The following is a 17,207-nucleotide window of genomic DNA, read 5'->3' as shown; positions in this document are numbered from 1 at the left end:
CTGCTATGTCTCCTTCCAAAGCATCCCAAGGAATTCTCTATTAGGGACCCCAGATCTACAGTTTCCAGGATTCCCTGTTAGAGAATGTCTTAAACCAGTTCAGTAAGGCTGTAGTGTGGACATAAAGTTGGAAAGGACTTGGAGGCCATCTTGCTTTTTTCCCTAACGTGAAGCAGGACCTTCCTTACACTAGCTCTACGTGGATCAAGCTATATAATTCAGACTGTGTGTCACAAGCAAAGAGAGCAAGCAGACCACATAAAAATATGCCTGTGCAGCAAACACAGTGGATCCAGTTTACACGTAACAAGAAGCCACTGTGGGGTGAATTTCCCTGCAAGACTTCTTGTGGCTGTGCTGCCATTTTAAATGTGAACTGAGGTGGTGGTATAGTCTATCATTACATACAAACCTGGCGAGGTTGGGTTGTTGGGGTGGTTCACAAGCCCCACAAAACCCATGAGCTGTTTTAGGGCTGCAAGTGCCTTGTCAACCATGCTAACAACCCACTTTCTGAGTTCGCATATAACAACCAGCTACAGTACACTCCCACCTTGACTCAAATATTCAAAATAGTGGTTGTCGCTGCAACAAGAAGCCCCCTAGGGAAATTCATCCACAGTGGTGTCTTCTTGCGTGTGAACTGGGCCAACGGGCACGTCTAGATGGAGGCCTCTAGCACTACCAATCAGAAGACGTTGTGCAGCGATTCCATCTTTCCCCCCTTAACGGATTTTCCTTAACGGACAAAATAAGTGGTGTTGGTGAAACATGACAGCACTACAAATGGAAGCAGTCATCGTCTGGACACTGCCGCCATGAGATTCTGTGAATGAGGCTGGGCAATTGCACAATAAAGGCCTCATCTGGAAGCACCTACTGAGGGCTAAAGCAAGTATGAACGGAAATTATTCAATGGTCCCAGTGCATGTTTACTGGGTTACCCATAATGCATATTACCCATGCGAGAGGAGCAATATATGAAGTAGGCTTGGGATGGGGAAGCAATTTAAGATCCCCTACCTGGTTGCTTGCCTTGCCCCAGAAGTGAGGATTCCAATGACTCAAACAGCAGAGAAAAGCCACATGTGATAGGTACAAGATCCATGCCAACCCATGCTGGCATGCTGCCTCCATCAATAACCGATTGGTCCCATGTTGAGAAAATCTGAGTCACAGAGCTCCATGCCTGGTGATTGGCTTCCCCCCTTCATGCAGAGACAAATGCCCTGGGCTACACCCACCCAGAGAAGGGCTTCTAGAAGGCATCAGCCACTGCCAGAGTGGCCATCACAGCCTTGAGGTGCTCAGGGTAGACATAGGCCACGAGGCCTCCTTGGTTGGCCCAGCGCTCAGCACCCACAGAGCCCTCCACGGGCTTGTGGTAAGTCAGTTCCGGCAGCCGGTCGCGTCCACCAGCCCGCCACGCCCTCAAGGCCTCTGAAAGATCGATGATGCCTCCCCCGAGGGCCCGCAGGATGGCGTGGGGGCCACAGGAGTCCCACTTGAAGGTGCTGCCCTCCGAGAGGACGTAAGCGCCTGCTAGGCCCAGGGCCACACACAACATCTTGTAGCCGGCGCCAGAGGCAAAGCAGAGCTGCTCCCCGTAGAGAGGCGCCAGGGCCTTCTGCAGCCCGGCTTTCTCGTTGCTGCTCAGCACCACGCGGGGGGAAGCCTGCAGCTGAGGCTGGCTTAGCGAGCTCAGGTTGGTGCCTCTGTAGGCGATGCCCCAATAATATTTGCTCTGCCACCTGCAAAAGGAAAGAGAAAGTAGCAGTCAGGGAAGGCTTGCTTGGAAACGCCATCCGTGATGCCTGACGTTCATAGGACTTGGGTGAAAGAGCAGTGTGGCACCCACTCTTCCACCCATGACCAAAGCCTTCGTGGAGGTGGAAGGAAGGTGGTTGAGTGACCTTTCAATGCTGCGTGAGTGGAAAGCAGCAATGCATGCTCCACTGGAACAAACAGATATAGGCCCCATTCAGAAGACACCTTAAACCATGGCTTTAACCACAGTGAATAAGGCCTTTTGCTTTATTCACCATGGTTAAAGCCGTGGTTTCAGGTGTCTTCTGAACAGGGCCATAGTTGGGGTAGGTGGAGGGAGGAATACCTTTGGGATGGGAAACAGGTACTGGAACCAGCTCTGTGGGGGATTTCTTATAGTCAGTCTGTTTGTGAGCTGGACTCTTTCGATGTGGAAAGTTATGGTCTACTCCTTCAGTCTAGCGAAAACATCTGCAATAGTGCAGTTGGTGTGATCAGGTCTCCACTGGATGGGCTCCATGTGCAGACATGTTCGAGATCAGGGGTTATATAACTGAAGGCCTCCATGTTAGGGGCAGTGGACGTGAAAGACAACTTCTCCAGAGCAAACATGAAGATAAACAAATCCTCACAGTTGTGAGATTGTTCTAAACCTGGGTCATATCCTATGTTGGTCCTACTTAGACTACACCCATTGAAATCAATGGGACATAAATTAGATTAACATTGGATACAATCCCGTTCCTTCTTTTTTAAAAATGTATTTGTTATTTAAATTTATATCCATATTTTTTCCTCTTGCAAGGAACCGAAGGCAATTTACACGATCCCTCTCGTCTCCATTTAGCCTCACAACAAGCCTGTGGGGTAGGTTAGGCTGAGAGTCAGAAGCTAGCCCCAAGTCACCCAGTGAACCACATGGCCAAGTTGGAACTAGAACCCAGATCTCCTGAGTCCCAGTCCAACACTCTAACCTCTACACCACATTGGCTCTCAGTGTGGCCCTCTTCCATCTGTCATGCAAGGGGAGGATTACAGGCTAAGCCACCTGGTAGGGTAGGCAACTTGGCCCACATGCTCAAGAGTGTCCTGTGGATGTTATGATTACCGGTGTGCTGGTAGCGCTTCCTGGAAGAAGGGCTCATTGATGATACCTAAGATGGGTTCGCCGGAGTGACGGTTGTACACCCCTATCAGCACCAGTGCTGAGTGAAGCCCTGATGGGTAGATGCCATCCACAGGCACCACGTTGCCACACCCACGGATGTACTGATTGGTGGAATCTGAGGAGAGAGAGAGAAAACCCATGAAACGGAACTTCCTTCCCCCAAGGTCACTTCCTGCAGCGTAGGTGTCAGAGCGCTCCCTGCTGGATGAATTGAGGTTTTCCATACAGGCAATGGAGAGTGTATGCCCATGATTTATATGCAGAAGAACACAGGGCTGGTGCCAGACTATTTTGCACCCTAGGCAAGGAGAGCTACTTGCACCCCCCAAAAAAATTGCCAACTTGGATTCAGCTATTCAAGAAGAGTTTCTGAACTATTATATTGTCCTTTTATTATGTTTTTCTTAAAACAGCTAATTTGTTTTAAACTGTGACCCTTAAAGGCCAGTACTGCCTCCAGTTTGCAGTTTGCAGCTTGAAAAGCAGCTGCAATTAAGCCCAGCAGAGAAGCTGTTGAGCAACATTGATTGGTCTGTTTGAATTTGAGCATCTGCTCCGCCTCTTTTAGGTTTTTCAGCCTCCAGCCGAAGGGCGAGAGCACAAGGGCTCTTGGCCTGAGGCTCTCTGCCATGTGGCGTGAAGCTGGTCAAGCGGAACTTCTACTCCGGAGGAAAAACCCCAGCCGCGGTCTGGTCGCTGCTACTTTCTGATTCAGGACACAATCTTCTCATTTTCTCCTCTCAATTCTTTTCTCCTCATATCTGTTCCTTATGGCTCGTTCCAATTTCGTCTTTCCTAACTTAGTTCCTATTCGGTGTCTCCCCTCTTCTCAGCTGCCTTTCTCGTGTTCCTTATGGAACTGTCGCTCTGTTGCTTCTAAGGCCCCTGTCATTCAGGACTTGTTTATCTCTAGGTCTCTCCACCTCCTTGCTCTTACTGAAACCTGGCTTCCTGCCTATGATACCGCCATCTCTGCTGCCCTCTCTCTTGGAGGACTCTCTTTCTCTCACACTAGTCGCCCAGAGGGTCGGGGTGGTGGTGTGGGTCTTTTATTATCTAGTTTGTGCCAGTTCCAGCCTCTCTCCATTCCACCATCACATTGTTTTTCCTCCTTTGAGGTACATGTGGTGAGGCTCTTCGCTCCGCTGCGACTGCGGATTGCAGTTCTGTATCGCCCCCCAGGCTCGTCCTCAAAATTTATCTCTGATTTTGATTCGTGGCTGTCCTTTCTCCTCTCTGATAACTGTCCTACTCTTATTTTGGGTGACTTCAATATTCATGTGGATGACCCTCAAGACGCTGCAGCTCTACGATTTCACTCATTATCTTCCTCTTATGATCTTAAGCTTTGGTCTGATGTACCCACACATTCCCTTGGACACTGTCTGGATCTTGTTCTCACTCGGAATTGCTCTGTTTTGGACTTTTCTACTGCTCACTTTCCGTTGTCAGATCATCACCTAGTTTCTTTCAATATTACTCATAATCCTCCTCCTTCACGTCCCGCTTCTCGCTCTTGTCGTGACTTGCAATCTATCAATTATGAGGCTTTTTCCCAGTCTCTAGCCTCCTCCCTTCCTTCTGTCTTTTCGGCTGTCTCCTTGGACTCAGCTGTCTCCTCCTTTAATTCCTCCTTATCTTCAACTCTTGATAATCTTGCTCCATCTACAACTCGGATAGTTCGCCCTTCTCAACCCCAACCGTGGCTCACCTCTTTCCTCCGCTACCTTCGCTCTTGTTCCCGGGCAGCTGAACGCCTTTGGCGTAAGACCAGGGACTGGGCGGACTTTGTCCATTACAAATTTGTACTCTCCTCTTTCTCTTCTACCATTTCATTGGCCAAACAGCAGTATTACTCAACGTTGATCCAGTCAAATGCTAGGCATCCTCAGTGGCTCTTTGCATCCTTCAATTCTCTTCTGAAGCTTAATCCACCATCTCTCCCCGCCTCTCTGTCTGCTAATAACTTTGCCTCTTTTTTCAATGCTAAAATCCAAACTATTCGCTCTGATCTGGCCAGCTCTGCTCCTCTTCCAGTTCCTGTTCCTCATCTGTCAGTTCCTCCTGCAAATTTCTCTGCGTTTCCTTCGGTCTCAGCTGATGAACTGTCTACAATACTGCGCTCTTCGAAGCCTTCCACTTGTTCTCGTGATCCGATTCCTTCTCGTGTCTTTATTAATCTTATCCCGGCTATCCTCCCTTCCTTGCTTCATATTATTAATTTTTCTCTGTCCTCTGGTTCATTTCCTTCTGCTTTTAAACATGCTACAGTCTCTCCTATTCTCAAGAAACCTACTCTTGATAGGCTATCTCTGTCTAACTACCGACCTGTCTCTTTGTTGCCATTTGTTTCAAAGATCCTGGAGCATGTGGTCTACTCTCGTTGTCTTGATTTTCTTTCTAGTAACTCTGCTCTGGATCCTTTTCAATCTGGATTCCGTCCTTTGCATTCCACTGAAACAGCCCTTACTAAGATTACCAATGATCTTCTTACTGCCAAGTCGAAGAACGGCCATTATTCCGTTCTTATTCTCCTTGATTTAACTGCAGCCTTTGACACGGTTGATCATGATCTTCTTTTAGATTCCCTTCATGACCTTGGATTTTGTGGCTCTGTCTATAACTGGTTTGCCTCCTATCTAGCGGGTCGCTCTTTCAGCGTGTTGGCTAATGGCAGTTCGTCTTCTTCTTTTCCCCTTTCAGTAGGGGTTCCGCAAGGCTCGGTGCTTGGTCCGTTGTTGTTTTCTTTATACATGTTGCCCTTGGGTAATCTTATTCAATCTCATGGCCTCCAATATCATCTGTACGCCGATGATACACAATTATATCTTTCATCTCCGGATCTTTCTCCTGATGTTCACGATCGTATCTCGGCATGTCTTTCAGATATCTCAGCTTGGTTGCTTCATCGTCATTTGAAACTTAATATGGCAAATTGCTTGTTTTTCCTCCTAAACCTTCTCCTCATCTCTCATTCTCTCTTACTGTCAATGATGTTACACTTACTCCAGTCAAGGAAGCTCGTAGTCTTGGCTTTATATTTGATTCCTCTCTCTCCTTTATTCCTCATATTGAGGCAGTAGCTAAATCCTATCGTTTTTTCCTGTATAATATTGCCAGGATTCGATCATTTTTGTCTGTCTCTTCTGCCAAGACTCTTGTTCATGCATTGGTTATTTCTCGGTTGGACTACTGCAACCTTCTTCTCACTGGCCTTCCTTCTTCTCACATCACTCCGTTGGTTTCTGTCCACCACTTTGCTGCTAAGATCATCTTCTTGGCTCGCCGCTCTGACCATGTAACTCCGCTTCTGGAATCTCTTCATTGGCTTCCAATTCACTTCAGAATCCAATATAAACTTCTCCTGTTGACCTACAAAGCTTTTCACGGTCTAGCTCCTTCCTAACTCTCCTCTCTCATCTCACACTATTGCCCCGCTCGTGCTCTTCGCTCCTCTGATGCCATGTTTCTCGCCTGCCCAAGGGTCTCTACTTCCCTTGCTCGGCTTCGTCCATTTTCTTCTGCTGCCCCTTATGCCTGGAACGCTCTTCCAGAACATTTGAGAACTACAAGTTCAACCGCAGCTTTTAAAGCTCAGCTAAAAACTTTTCTTTTTCCTAAAGCTTTTAAAACTTGATTTTGTTCTGACTTTATACTGTTAGTTTTACCCTACCCAGTGCCTGTTTACCCTACCCTGTGCCTGTTTGCATTCTCTTCCCCTCCTTATTGTTTTATTATGATTTTATTACAATGTAAGCCTATGCGGCAGGGTCTTGCTATTTACTGTTTTACTCTGTACAGCACCATGTACATTGATGGCGCTATATAAATAAATAATAATAATAATAATAATGCGCCCTTCTGAGGTCTGTGCCCTAGGCGGCTGTCTAGTTGGCCTAATGGTAGCACCAGCCCTGAGAAGAAGGTCTTTTGTTCAATCTCTAGCATCTCTAGGATTACGTAACAGGTGAAGGGAAACGCCTCCCAATCTGGTAGAGGCATAGACCAGTGGTAGAGCCAGTGCTTTACACAGAGAAGGTCCAAGGGTTCAGTCCTTGGTATTTCCAAAAGGGCATTTCACACACGATTCAGCAACAAACCCGAGTTTACTGGTGAATGCATTCTTGACACAGAGAATTACTCTTCCCCAACAATTGTGCCTGTAAGATACGTGTCTCCAAATATCTTCTTTGTTGAGTTCACAAGTTACAGATTCAGGTTTAGATCTGAAGATTTATTGAAGTGCACCTAACAAATATGGTGTGTGAAGGGACTCAAAAGAACCGAGGTGGCAGAGCTGGGGAAAGAAGTCTGCCTGAGATGAGAGCACTATGATCAGAGCAGACACTACTTGACTTGATAGAACTATAGGGGCTGTTCACACACAATATGCTAATCATCACTCACTGGTTTAGTGTGCATTGCTTTGAACTGTGGGCTGTTTGTTGAACCATGGGTTGGCGTTTTGTCTGAATGCAACATGCTTTCTGCAGGGTGAGTTAGCGTATTGTCTGAACGCAGTTGGGGTGGCTTGTTAACCATCCTGAACAACTCAACAATGAACCAGGGGTTCTCAAGTTGGCTTACTCGAGAAAAATAAGCCACACTGCATGGTTAAAAAGCCACCCTGGCTGCGTTCAGACAACATGATTCAACAAAAAAACCATGATTCAAAACAATTCGCACTCAACCACTGAGTCTGGGTTAGCGTGTTGTGTGAACAGCCCCATATTCTGGTTTATTAGAAAGGCAAATGATGATCCTGTCGTATGTCACCCAATCCACAGGCCCACCAGTCATCCTGTGGAAATTGGAGTCTAAACCAGCCTGGCTGAGGGTGATGGGACCTGTAGTCCAGCTCATTGGGAGGGCGGCAGGTTGGGGAAGGTTGGTCAAAGCGCCTATTTCCTGGTGCCCCCTAGTGCTGCCTCTCTTGATGCATTTCTTACCTATGGGGTCAATCCACACAGCCAGGCTCTCCGTTGAGATTGTCATGGTGACATCATCCAGCGCTGGGTCTGAAAGCACCATCTCCTGGTGTATAGCAGCAGCCAGCAACTCAGCTGCTGTCCAATTCCGGTCCAGGACTTTTTGCAGGAGAGCCGCTGTTTCCTCTTGGGTGGAACAAACCTGAACCACCACGGTCTCCCCTAGAAGGCAAGCAAATTCAGCAGGCTAGAGGGCTCTTCTCTACACCCTTGCCTGGGAAAGAGTAGAGTCCCCTCAAGACTAGGGAAAAGAATGGGCAAACTAACTGGTGGCTTGTGGGTTGGATTTGAGCTTTATATCGTCCTGTGGTAAATAATCAGCAACTCCTCCTGTGTTTATGCATGTTGTGAAAATTGCTTCTGTGCATTTCAGGAAAGCAGAGAAACTTGTCAAATTTCATTATTGATTTTATTTAATGCAATAATATCCTGTTTTTTCCCCTCCAAGGCAGCGTACATAATCCTCCTCCTCTCCACTTTATCATCACAACACCTTTGTGAGGTAGGTTGGGCTGAGAGTCAGAGGGCTCATCTACACCAAGCAGGATATTCCACTATGAAGGCAGTATGTAAAAGGCAGGAGCCACACTACTACTTTATAACGGTATTGAAGTGCACTGATAACTGTTGGGGCCCATTGACACATGCCATATACCACTTTCATAGTGTCATAACCTGCTTGGTGTAGATGTGTTCTGGGTCCCAACAGTTGTCAGTGCACTTCAGTACCACTATAAAGCAGTAGTGTAGATCCTGCAGTGCACTTCAATACTGCTATAAAGCAGTAGTGTGGCTCCTGCCTTTTAAGTACTGCTTTCATAGTGGAATATCCTACTTGGTGTAGATGAGCCCAGTGACTGGCCCAAAGTCATCCATGGCTGAGTGGGGACTAGAACCCAGATCTCCTGTCTTCCAGTCCAACACTCTAGCTGCTATACCACACTGGCTCTTGAGACTAAAGGCTTCTGTTTTAGGCCATGCTCTCTGTTTGCACAGGTCAAGAGAGAGCCCCCAAAAGCTTAGTCCATGCGTTTGCCTCAACAGATAGTGCTCTGAAAACTTTTCCCCAAATCCTCCACAGTGCACAGGGGTTCCTCAGCAGAGAAGCTGATGGGGGGGGGGGGGAGAGTGTACTCTCTTAAAATAGGATGTTTGAAGGGAACATTTGCTGTCAAAGCAGATCTAGAGCAGTTTAAGAAAGTATTTTACTGAGGAAATGGGGCTTGGAGGTGGGGGAAGTAGCCTGAATACAAAGAGGGACCATTTCAGGCATGAAGTACATCAGTGTACTTCAAGCAGAGATGGATGACAACAGAATCAGTAACTGATGCAGCATGGTAAGGTTGCGATAGAGGGCCAAGGATTTGGTAGAGAATGAGATGATAATTTTTCTTCTCCCTACCACCCAAGGGCACCATCACTCACCAAGGCCATTTTCGAATTTGTTGGACTCTTCACCACGAATATGATCTTGTAGTTCTGGAAACTGGTAACAGCAATAGGAAAGGGAGACAGAGAAATGGAGTTGAGCGAGGGGTGGGAGCGGGAAGGAGAGAGAGAGAGAGACTTAGTTATGCTAATGAGTATGATCAAGGACAAGGCTATTCTCCGCTCACCAATTCTGCAATAGCCTGTGCCAGGATGATCTGTTGTGTATCAGGCCGACCCCAGTCAGAATTTGCATCCTCCAAATGGCAACTCATTTTGAGTTGAGGAAGGGCTGAAAGATCAACCTGATTCACGCATAATGCTAACCCATATTTGATTTACTCTATAGGTTGTTGCATTCTGGGTTTGTTGTTTAAACCACGGGTTGTCATTACGTGTGAACCCAGAACTGTGGGTTGTTTTGCCAGGCTAACTAGATAGCAGGCAAGAGTAGTATTAAAAAAATTCCTGTTGCTCTACACGCCAGTACTACAGCACTGTAAAGACATTCGGAATACAGAGGGAGCGGGCGAAGGAGGAGGGAAACGAACAACCCAGGGATTGAGAAAACAAATCACTGCCAGACAAATCTTAGGTAGGACAAAGGATGAAGGGCACACTGTGGTTTCTCCTGCTTTTGCAGCTCTCAAAGGCAAAGCGGCTTGCCCTCCACCACAAGTTCCAGCTTGGTCCTGGGTCCTGATGCTGTTGCAATTTAGGGCAAGTGCAGCCGCCGCTTCAAGTTAGGGGAGGGGAAGAGGGAGGAGGAAGAGGATTATGCTATCACCACCCAGAGGTGGAAGGTGCAGCTCTGCTAGTATTCTATCCTGAATCCTGGGGAGAATCTACACCACTGCTTTATAAAGGTTCATAACGGTACTGACAATTGTTTGGGCCCAGATCACATTCCATATACCGTTTCCAAACCGTTTTCAAAGTGTCATATCCTGCTTGTGTAGATCTGGCCCTGGTCCAGAGCTGCTGTGCAATGCACCTTGTTCTATTCCGTACAAGGATGAAAAGCCCTTTCCCCATGCAGGTACCTCCTTTCCCACGTCATGCTTGATGACCTCCTGGATGAGCACATCCGCCAAGGTCTTGAAGTCCTGCAGGAATTTCTTGTTCTTGTCTGCACCTCTCTTCTCCTCGATGAGCAAGCTGAAGAGCGCCTCCTCCTGGCGACACAGCTGGGCAATGCGGGCCGCCTTTTCCGAGGCAGCCAGCAGGCTCCTCAAAAGAGCTGCCATGGTCTAGGATGGGGGACAAAGGAAGGACAATGCTGTGATGGAGAACGACTCTGGGAGTTGAGAGGCAAGAGCCACATTCTCTCATCCTACACCCAGTGGAGGCTGGTGGCTCCTACCTCAGTGGGACAGTGAATCAACTCTGGGTTTCAGCCAGAACCAGTCAGAACTCTAAAGCTCTCCAAGGTGCTGAACCCATTTGAGGGGTGGGTTCAGCACTTTGGATAGCTCCTTTAAAGTTCTGTCTGAAACCCAGAACAGATTCACTGCCCCACTCCAACAGGAGCCACCAGCCTCCACTGCCTAAACCTCATCCTAACTGATTAGCTACAAAACTTGGAGCCCAGAAGGAGAGGGCAGTCATGCAGCAGGCAGGATTCCTGGGCCCCTTCCCTGTCTCCTGGGGTGTACTGAGACCCAGGAGGGACCTAGTTTCAAATCCCACCATAACCCAGTTTCAAATCCCATCATAATCCAGTTTCAAATCCCACCATAATCCAGTTTCAAATCCCACCATAATCACTCACTCACAGCCTAATGAATCTCAAAGTACTGTTGCAAGGATGGGGAGGGAAAGAACCTTCCCCAAGGAAGCGTAGGATGAAAATATGAATAAATAAGGCTATAATCCCATGCTCACAGGGAGTAAGCCCCACTGAACAAAGTGAGACTTACTTCCATGTAAATATGCATAGGAATGCACAGTAAGGGTACCAGTGTGTGCACGCACACACACGCACGCGCGTACACAAACACACACACACACACACACACACACACAAAGACGCCTGGAAAACTAGTTTCTACAGTATGTTGCTGTTAAATTGCTTCAGTGTAACTTATTTAGCCAGCTTAGAAAGAAAAGAATCAGAATGCTACAATGGGATTTATTTAAGGCCATGGGGGAGAAAAGAAAGACTTGGACTAACAGTGCTATGTATATTTACTCAATATCTGAGTTAGCATGCACTGCACAACACTAAGGGAAGAAAATATAGAGTACTTAAACTTTTATGCTGTAAACCTCTTTGAGTTGCCTTTTTAGCTATAGTCAAGAATAAATTGATAAAATAAATAAAATAAATATGGAGCATATATTTTCTACCAAGAGAAGTTGGAGATGTTTACAGCAGAATCCCAGAGGGCTCCTTCAAAGCAGTGGGGCTAGACTTGGGTCTAGTGAACCACAGCAGAGGCCCTGGAATTTTGGACCTGGCTTCTATATACACATGGTAATGACGATAGTATTGCTAATGTGGTAGTTTGCTGGAAGCCACATTGTAGGAGCTCTTAAAAGCCTTTCACAAGGATTCCCTGCAATTAGCCCCTCAGTCCTAGAGATGTGCATGGACTTGGTGGCAAAAGGTGCCGCAGGCCTGCAGGGTCCAGCAAGTATCATGGCATACCTGTTTTGCCTCTCAAATGAAATCTCATCATTAAAAGCAATACTGCCAAATATTAGAGGACAGACTTAATTTTCGGGAGTGAAACTTTGCACTTCTCTCTACAGTCCTTGGGGGATGGATTAAGTAAGGAGAAGGGATTAGTGACAGGGCAGGGTTTCCAGTTTGATGTGGGCAGCGGATGGTGAGAAGGGAAAGCAACCAGGTAAGAAACAGGGATGGTATGATGTCCTTTCCTGATAACTACTAGAAATCCTCTCTACACTTACACTGTAAATCTGCAATAGAGACTGTGTGGTGTAGTGGCTAAGGTGTTAGACTGAGAGTCGGGAGATCCAGGTTCTAGTCCCCACTCAGTCATGGAAACCCACTAGGTGATTTTGGGCCAGTCACATACTCTCAGCCCAACCTACCTCACAGGGTTGTTGTTGTGAGGATAACATGGAGGGGAGGAGGATTATGTATCCCGCCTTGGGTTCCTTGGAGGAAAAAAGGCACGATATAAATATAATAAATAAATAGAAGGAGGAGAATATATCCTATTACCATGCAGGTAGGTAGAAGGTAGGTCAGAATGTACTGGTAGATTTCTGGTGATTTGCAGGAGATCAGCAAGGATTCCTGTCTCCCTGTTAACAATGGCAACAACAAAATGACCCACTCCCACCCCAAATTATATTATGGTAACCAGGAGTGGATTTGTGTGTGGAAGAATTGTGAGCTCCATTCAGTTCTGGTACCCGGAACAAATTCCTGGGCTTGGAATCTCTTCAGTTTAAGTCTTTTGCACCAAGAAATACCGAGGTTCCCTATGCCTGCTTTAGCACTTTAGGGCACAATCTTATGCACGTTTAGAAATAAAGAAAAAGCCCTAAAACTCCAAGCATTCCCAAGCCAGCATGCCTGTTTGGGGAATGTTGGGAATTGCAGGACTTTTTTTTTCCTGTGTAAAGATGCATAGGATCGTGCCCTTAAGTAGGCGTCCTATAGGCCAGGTTACGCTGTGAATGTGTTTCCTTCAAGGAGCTCATCTTCCCAACAACCCTTTGAGGTAGGTTAGGTCGAGTGGCTCCAAGTTACCCTGGGAGCTTCGTGGCTGAGTGAGGTTTCGAGCCTGTCTCTCTCCAGTCCTAGTCCAACACTCTCTAACCACTAGGCCTTCCCAAGCGCCACCCTTTCGTGCTCTCTGAGGAGCGACTGGTTTGGGGCGAGAGAGCTCCTTAGCGCATCCCATCACTCTACTCGTCGGCTGGGCCCCAAAGAAGCTCCCCACGCCCCGCGCCACGTCACGTTAACGCCATCACCGCCGGATCACAAACCTTTGAACAGCTCGGGGTTTTTTGCTACCGCGCCCCAGTCTACTGTTTCTGTCCCCGGGCAGGGCAGGGCAGGAGGTTTAAGAAAGGTGCGCTTTAGCTCACGGTCCTCCATTGAGTTTCCATCAGTTGGTGAGCCAAGCTAAGGAGGAGGCGCGGGGAGGAGGGAAGAGCCAAAGGACCCGGGAAACTCACCCTCCCCCCTGCCCGCCGCCTTTCTTTCTCTTTCGCTCTCTCACCCACCGAATCGTCTTCAGCCGGGGACTCAGCGCAGGTCTAGCGACGTCCGCTCCGCCTTCCGCCGCCACTGGCCTGGATTTCAGTTCTCGGCTCATTGATTGTGCGCGCCCGGGTTAAATCCTTCCAGGCAAGGAGGCGGGTTCTCATGTCTGTCCTGACCTGAAACATGTGATTCTATGTTCTGCCCCTCGGATGGGCGTGGAGCCATCAGGCGACGCGGTTTTCTTTGGGGTTTGGGGCTTTTTCTGAAGTAAACTTGGACGCATATTTCACTGTTAAGCTCATTTATAGAAAGTGCAAGAGCATTTATAGACTATACAAGAGCCCACTGCTTGTCACTGATCCCCACCCATGCTTCCTGAAGAAGGCCAGCCCAGGGCAGTGGTTTATACACAGATGCCACAGGCAGCCTCCTGTGAGGAGAGGCCATTCTGCCGCATCTGCCTTATAAAATCATAGAATAGTAGAGTTGGAAGGGGCTAATAAGGCCATCGAGTGACTGAGGGGGCAATCCTATATATGGCTGGCTGGGGAACGCTGGGAGTTAGACGGACTTTTTTCTGTTTAAACACGTGTAGGATTGCGCCCTGAATGATCCAGTCGTGCCCAATGCAAACATACAGTAGCATTAAACACCTACTCCGTCTCTGTGCCAGTTGATGGAAGCAAGGCCAGGCCAGAGCAGTTAATCATTAAGAGACGCTTTGGGATCAAAAGAGCCTTTGATAATTTAATAAATTTATTTATCATGACATGCCGTTTGCAAATTACTGGCATGCAGCCAACCCTATGCAGATTTACTCAAAAGAAAGCCCCAATGTGTTCAGCAGAGTTTTTAGTTCTGCGTAAATATGCACAAGAGCGTAGACTTACTATGTAATCCAATCCATGCCTATTCAGAAGTCCCATTGCATTAGTCCCATGCTTGCCTGAAAGTGACTCCTCCTCCTCCTCCTCCTCCTCCTCCCTCCTCCTCCTCCTCCTCCTCCTCCTCCTCCTCCTCCTCCTCCTCCTCCTCCTCCTCCTCTTCTTCTTCTTCTTCTTCTTCTTCTTCTTCTTCTTCTTCTTCTTCTTCTCTGTACTACCACCACCACCATCATCCCTAACATTTATTGGGGATGAACAAAAAATAATAGTGCAACCCTATGTTTGTTTATTCAGAAATAACTCCCGCTGTGTTCAATGGAACTTACTCTCTAATAATTTAGGAGTTTAGTCCAAACACCAACACAGGTCTTGTCGTCAGGCTTACAGTTTAGGTCATGGGTTCCCACCCTTTTTGGACCTGTGGGCACATTTGGGAATTTGAGATCATGCTGTGAGCACCACCACAAAAATGCCTAATCAGTGGATCTTCATTTTGGCATCTACCTTCACGTCTATGGATCTTAAGTTGCATCTTATTCAACAAAAACATCTGTTTTGTGTCTATTGGACACCCCAATGTCTCTTTAATGAGGAATTGGCTAATTTGGCTGATTGCTGGTACTGCGATACAGCTAATGCTTCTTTTAAACACATGTTTGGCAATGTCCAGTAGTTACTTCTTTTTTGGGAGGAGGATATTACATAGGTAAACTTTGTAATGGAACAGTTTTTAATATTCATTGATGTGCAAACTCTTTTAAATTACTTACCTGCTTCATGGAAATAAACAAATGGTCAAAGTAAATGGATTCTCTGCACCCTTTTATCAGCTAAAAGACTAATATTACAACTTTGGAAAGATAAACACTCATCTCCTATACAATGCTTTCAATATTTGAACGGGTGGCATATAGATGCCACCTTCAAATGCATACTTATTTGGATATTTGATCCGCTTTTATTGAACCTCATGTATAATTGCTAGAAAGTTGTGTGCATTTCATACAAATCCATGTATGTTTATTTTAAAAAATTGGGAAAAATAACAATAAAATTAAAAATAAAATAAAATAGGGTGCCCACGGGCGCCACATTTGGGACCTATTCGTGAGCACCACTGCAGGTGCTTGCGGATGCTGTGGTGCTGCATTGTGGAGCCCTGGTCTAGCTATATCCTAATCCCAAATTGATTGCATTGATTTTGTTTACTGTTAGCGGAGAAGTATTTTGCAGGAAAATAGTCAAAGGCACTCTAAGACAGAGTGTACTTTAGGACAGGCACTCTAGGCACAAATGCACTCTAGGTAAGTAAATTCACAAGTTTCTCAATGCTGAAGTTGGTTTCCAGATCCTTAATTGCAGTTCTCAGATCCTGATTCAATTCAGTGTGCCAGATACAGTCCTATATATATATCTACTCAGAATTAAGTCCTACTGAGTTCAGTGCTGATTATTCTCAGGTAAGTGGGTATAGGATTGCAGTCTAAGATTTAAATAGGTCTGCATGGAGCTGCTGTATGCTGCCCAGTCCAAAACTCTGTTGAGATGCAAATCACTGGCAGGTCAGGTGCCCCATGCCTTACACTAGAACTGGAAAACTACATGCGTGTGTGTGACACGCATAAGGAAAGCCATGTAATCTAATTGTAGTTACGCAATATTCCTATATCCAAGGAATTCCCATATCTGGCTTGTGCAGTGAGATGTTGTTATCATGACTTGGCATAGCACATGGTCACTCTGATTATACAGGGATCCTTCCAGTGATGAGCTTCAATCAGCCCCCTGTCACTGTCCATCCCCTATGTCTGATGCAATAAGCTGGGGGACAGTAGAACATGCATTGAAAAGACGTAGCTAACCTTTAAACTAACTTTACAGAATTCCTTCAGTCCTTCTGCTCTTTTCTTTAAGATTGTTGGGTTCCTTACCCTCATTCATATATTGCTTAAACTTCAAAAGTATATATAGAGAATTTAGAAATGCACTGAGTGGGTTGTCCTATGGTCCACCACACACAAGAAACAGAAAAAAGTCGAGAATTATATACGCCCCTAATTTCTCTTTTCGATTTTAACACTCTTATATGTGAAGCAGGAGCATAATGCAAAACTGAGAATCGCTGTAACTCCAAAATCTCTATCCTATCCTGTCCTCATCATAGAGATATAAAACGCTACCACTAGCTACACAAAGAGCTAAGAATTTAAGTCTATTGATCATGATACTCATAGAATGGTATCACTCTGTTTCTTCACATTTATGTGGTGAAAAGTTCATACAACTCTCCACTTCCCCATAACTGGAAATTAATGTCAAAAACCATTAAACCAGAAGTGTCAATAAAGATGGTGTGTAACTCTAATTTCTTCTACGTGAAGTTGCTTATTATCTTCAAACTAAAAATCAGAAGTGTCTATTTAGTGTCATTGCCGTAGAGTCCGGCTACAGTTACCATGGTGAGAGTTATAATTTAACTGTTTGAAGGGGGGACTTCTTGGGTTGTTGTTGGGTTAAAATAGCCTGTAGCTGAGCAGTCCATAGGACTGCTGAGCAGTCCACATTACAATCCCAATGGACTCATTGGATCTTACTGGGCTAAAAGACAGGAACCAATTCTCTAAGGGCTGGCTAAGGCATGCTAAGAGTTGTAGGCCATATTTCCCTTGTAAACATGCATAGGATTGCATCTTAAGGTTGTAGTCCTCTACCCATTTACCTGGAAGAAAGCACCATTTAACGCAATCCGACTTACTTCTGAGTAGACATGTAGCGGATTGCACTGT

At 46.3% G+C, this 17,207-nt stretch overlaps 1 protein-coding gene across 3 annotated transcripts; it reads right to left on the bottom strand.

Annotated features, from left to right (window-relative positions):
- Positions 1–413: 413 nt before the first annotated feature.
- Positions 414–13,627, bottom strand: INPP1 (inositol polyphosphate-1-phosphatase). Of its 3 annotated transcripts, XM_063119791.1 has the most exons (7): positions 13,318–13,489; positions 12,412–12,477; positions 10,395–10,601; positions 9,349–9,409; positions 7,885–8,085; positions 2,876–3,050; positions 414–1,751 (listed from the first exon to the last, which is right to left on the bottom strand). In XM_063119791.1, exons 2-7 carry the CDS (start codon positions 12,439–12,441, stop codon positions 1,259–1,261), a joined length of 1,167 nt encoding a protein of 388 aa, XP_062975861.1. In that variant the 5' UTR covers positions 12,442–12,477; positions 13,318–13,489; the 3' UTR covers positions 414–1,258. The 3 variants fall into 3 exon arrangements, with proteins under 3 accessions (XP_062975861.1, XP_062975863.1, XP_062975862.1); XM_063119793.1 differs by lacking the exons at positions 12,412–12,477; positions 13,318–13,489 and adding an exon at positions 13,558–13,627; XM_063119792.1 differs by lacking the exon at positions 12,412–12,477.
- Positions 13,628–17,207: the final 3,580 nt, after the last annotated feature.

The sequence above is a fragment of the Elgaria multicarinata genome, chromosome 3, assembly GCF_023053635.1.
Source record: "Elgaria multicarinata webbii isolate HBS135686 ecotype San Diego chromosome 3, rElgMul1.1.pri, whole genome shotgun sequence".
In the NCBI taxonomy this organism is placed as follows: Eukaryota; Metazoa; Chordata; class Lepidosauria; order Squamata; family Anguidae; genus Elgaria; species Elgaria multicarinata.
Note: the sequence above shows the minus strand (reverse complement) of the source record. Positions and strands in the feature narration are given on the sequence as shown.

Excerpts from the sequence above, each read along its gene's own strand:
- INPP1 (XM_063119791.1), bottom strand. The coding sequence starts at position 12,441 with ATGTTATCCTCACAACAACAACCCTGTGAG. Across the intron at positions 9,410-10,394 it reads AGCATGACGTGGGAAAGGAG|TTTCCAGAACTACAAGATCA; the intron begins GTACCTGCATGG and ends TGCTGTTACCAG. Across the intron at positions 8,086-9,348 it reads CAAATTCGAAAATGGCCTTG|GGGAGACCGTGGTGGTTCAG; the intron begins GTGAGTGATGGT and ends CTTGCCTTCTAG.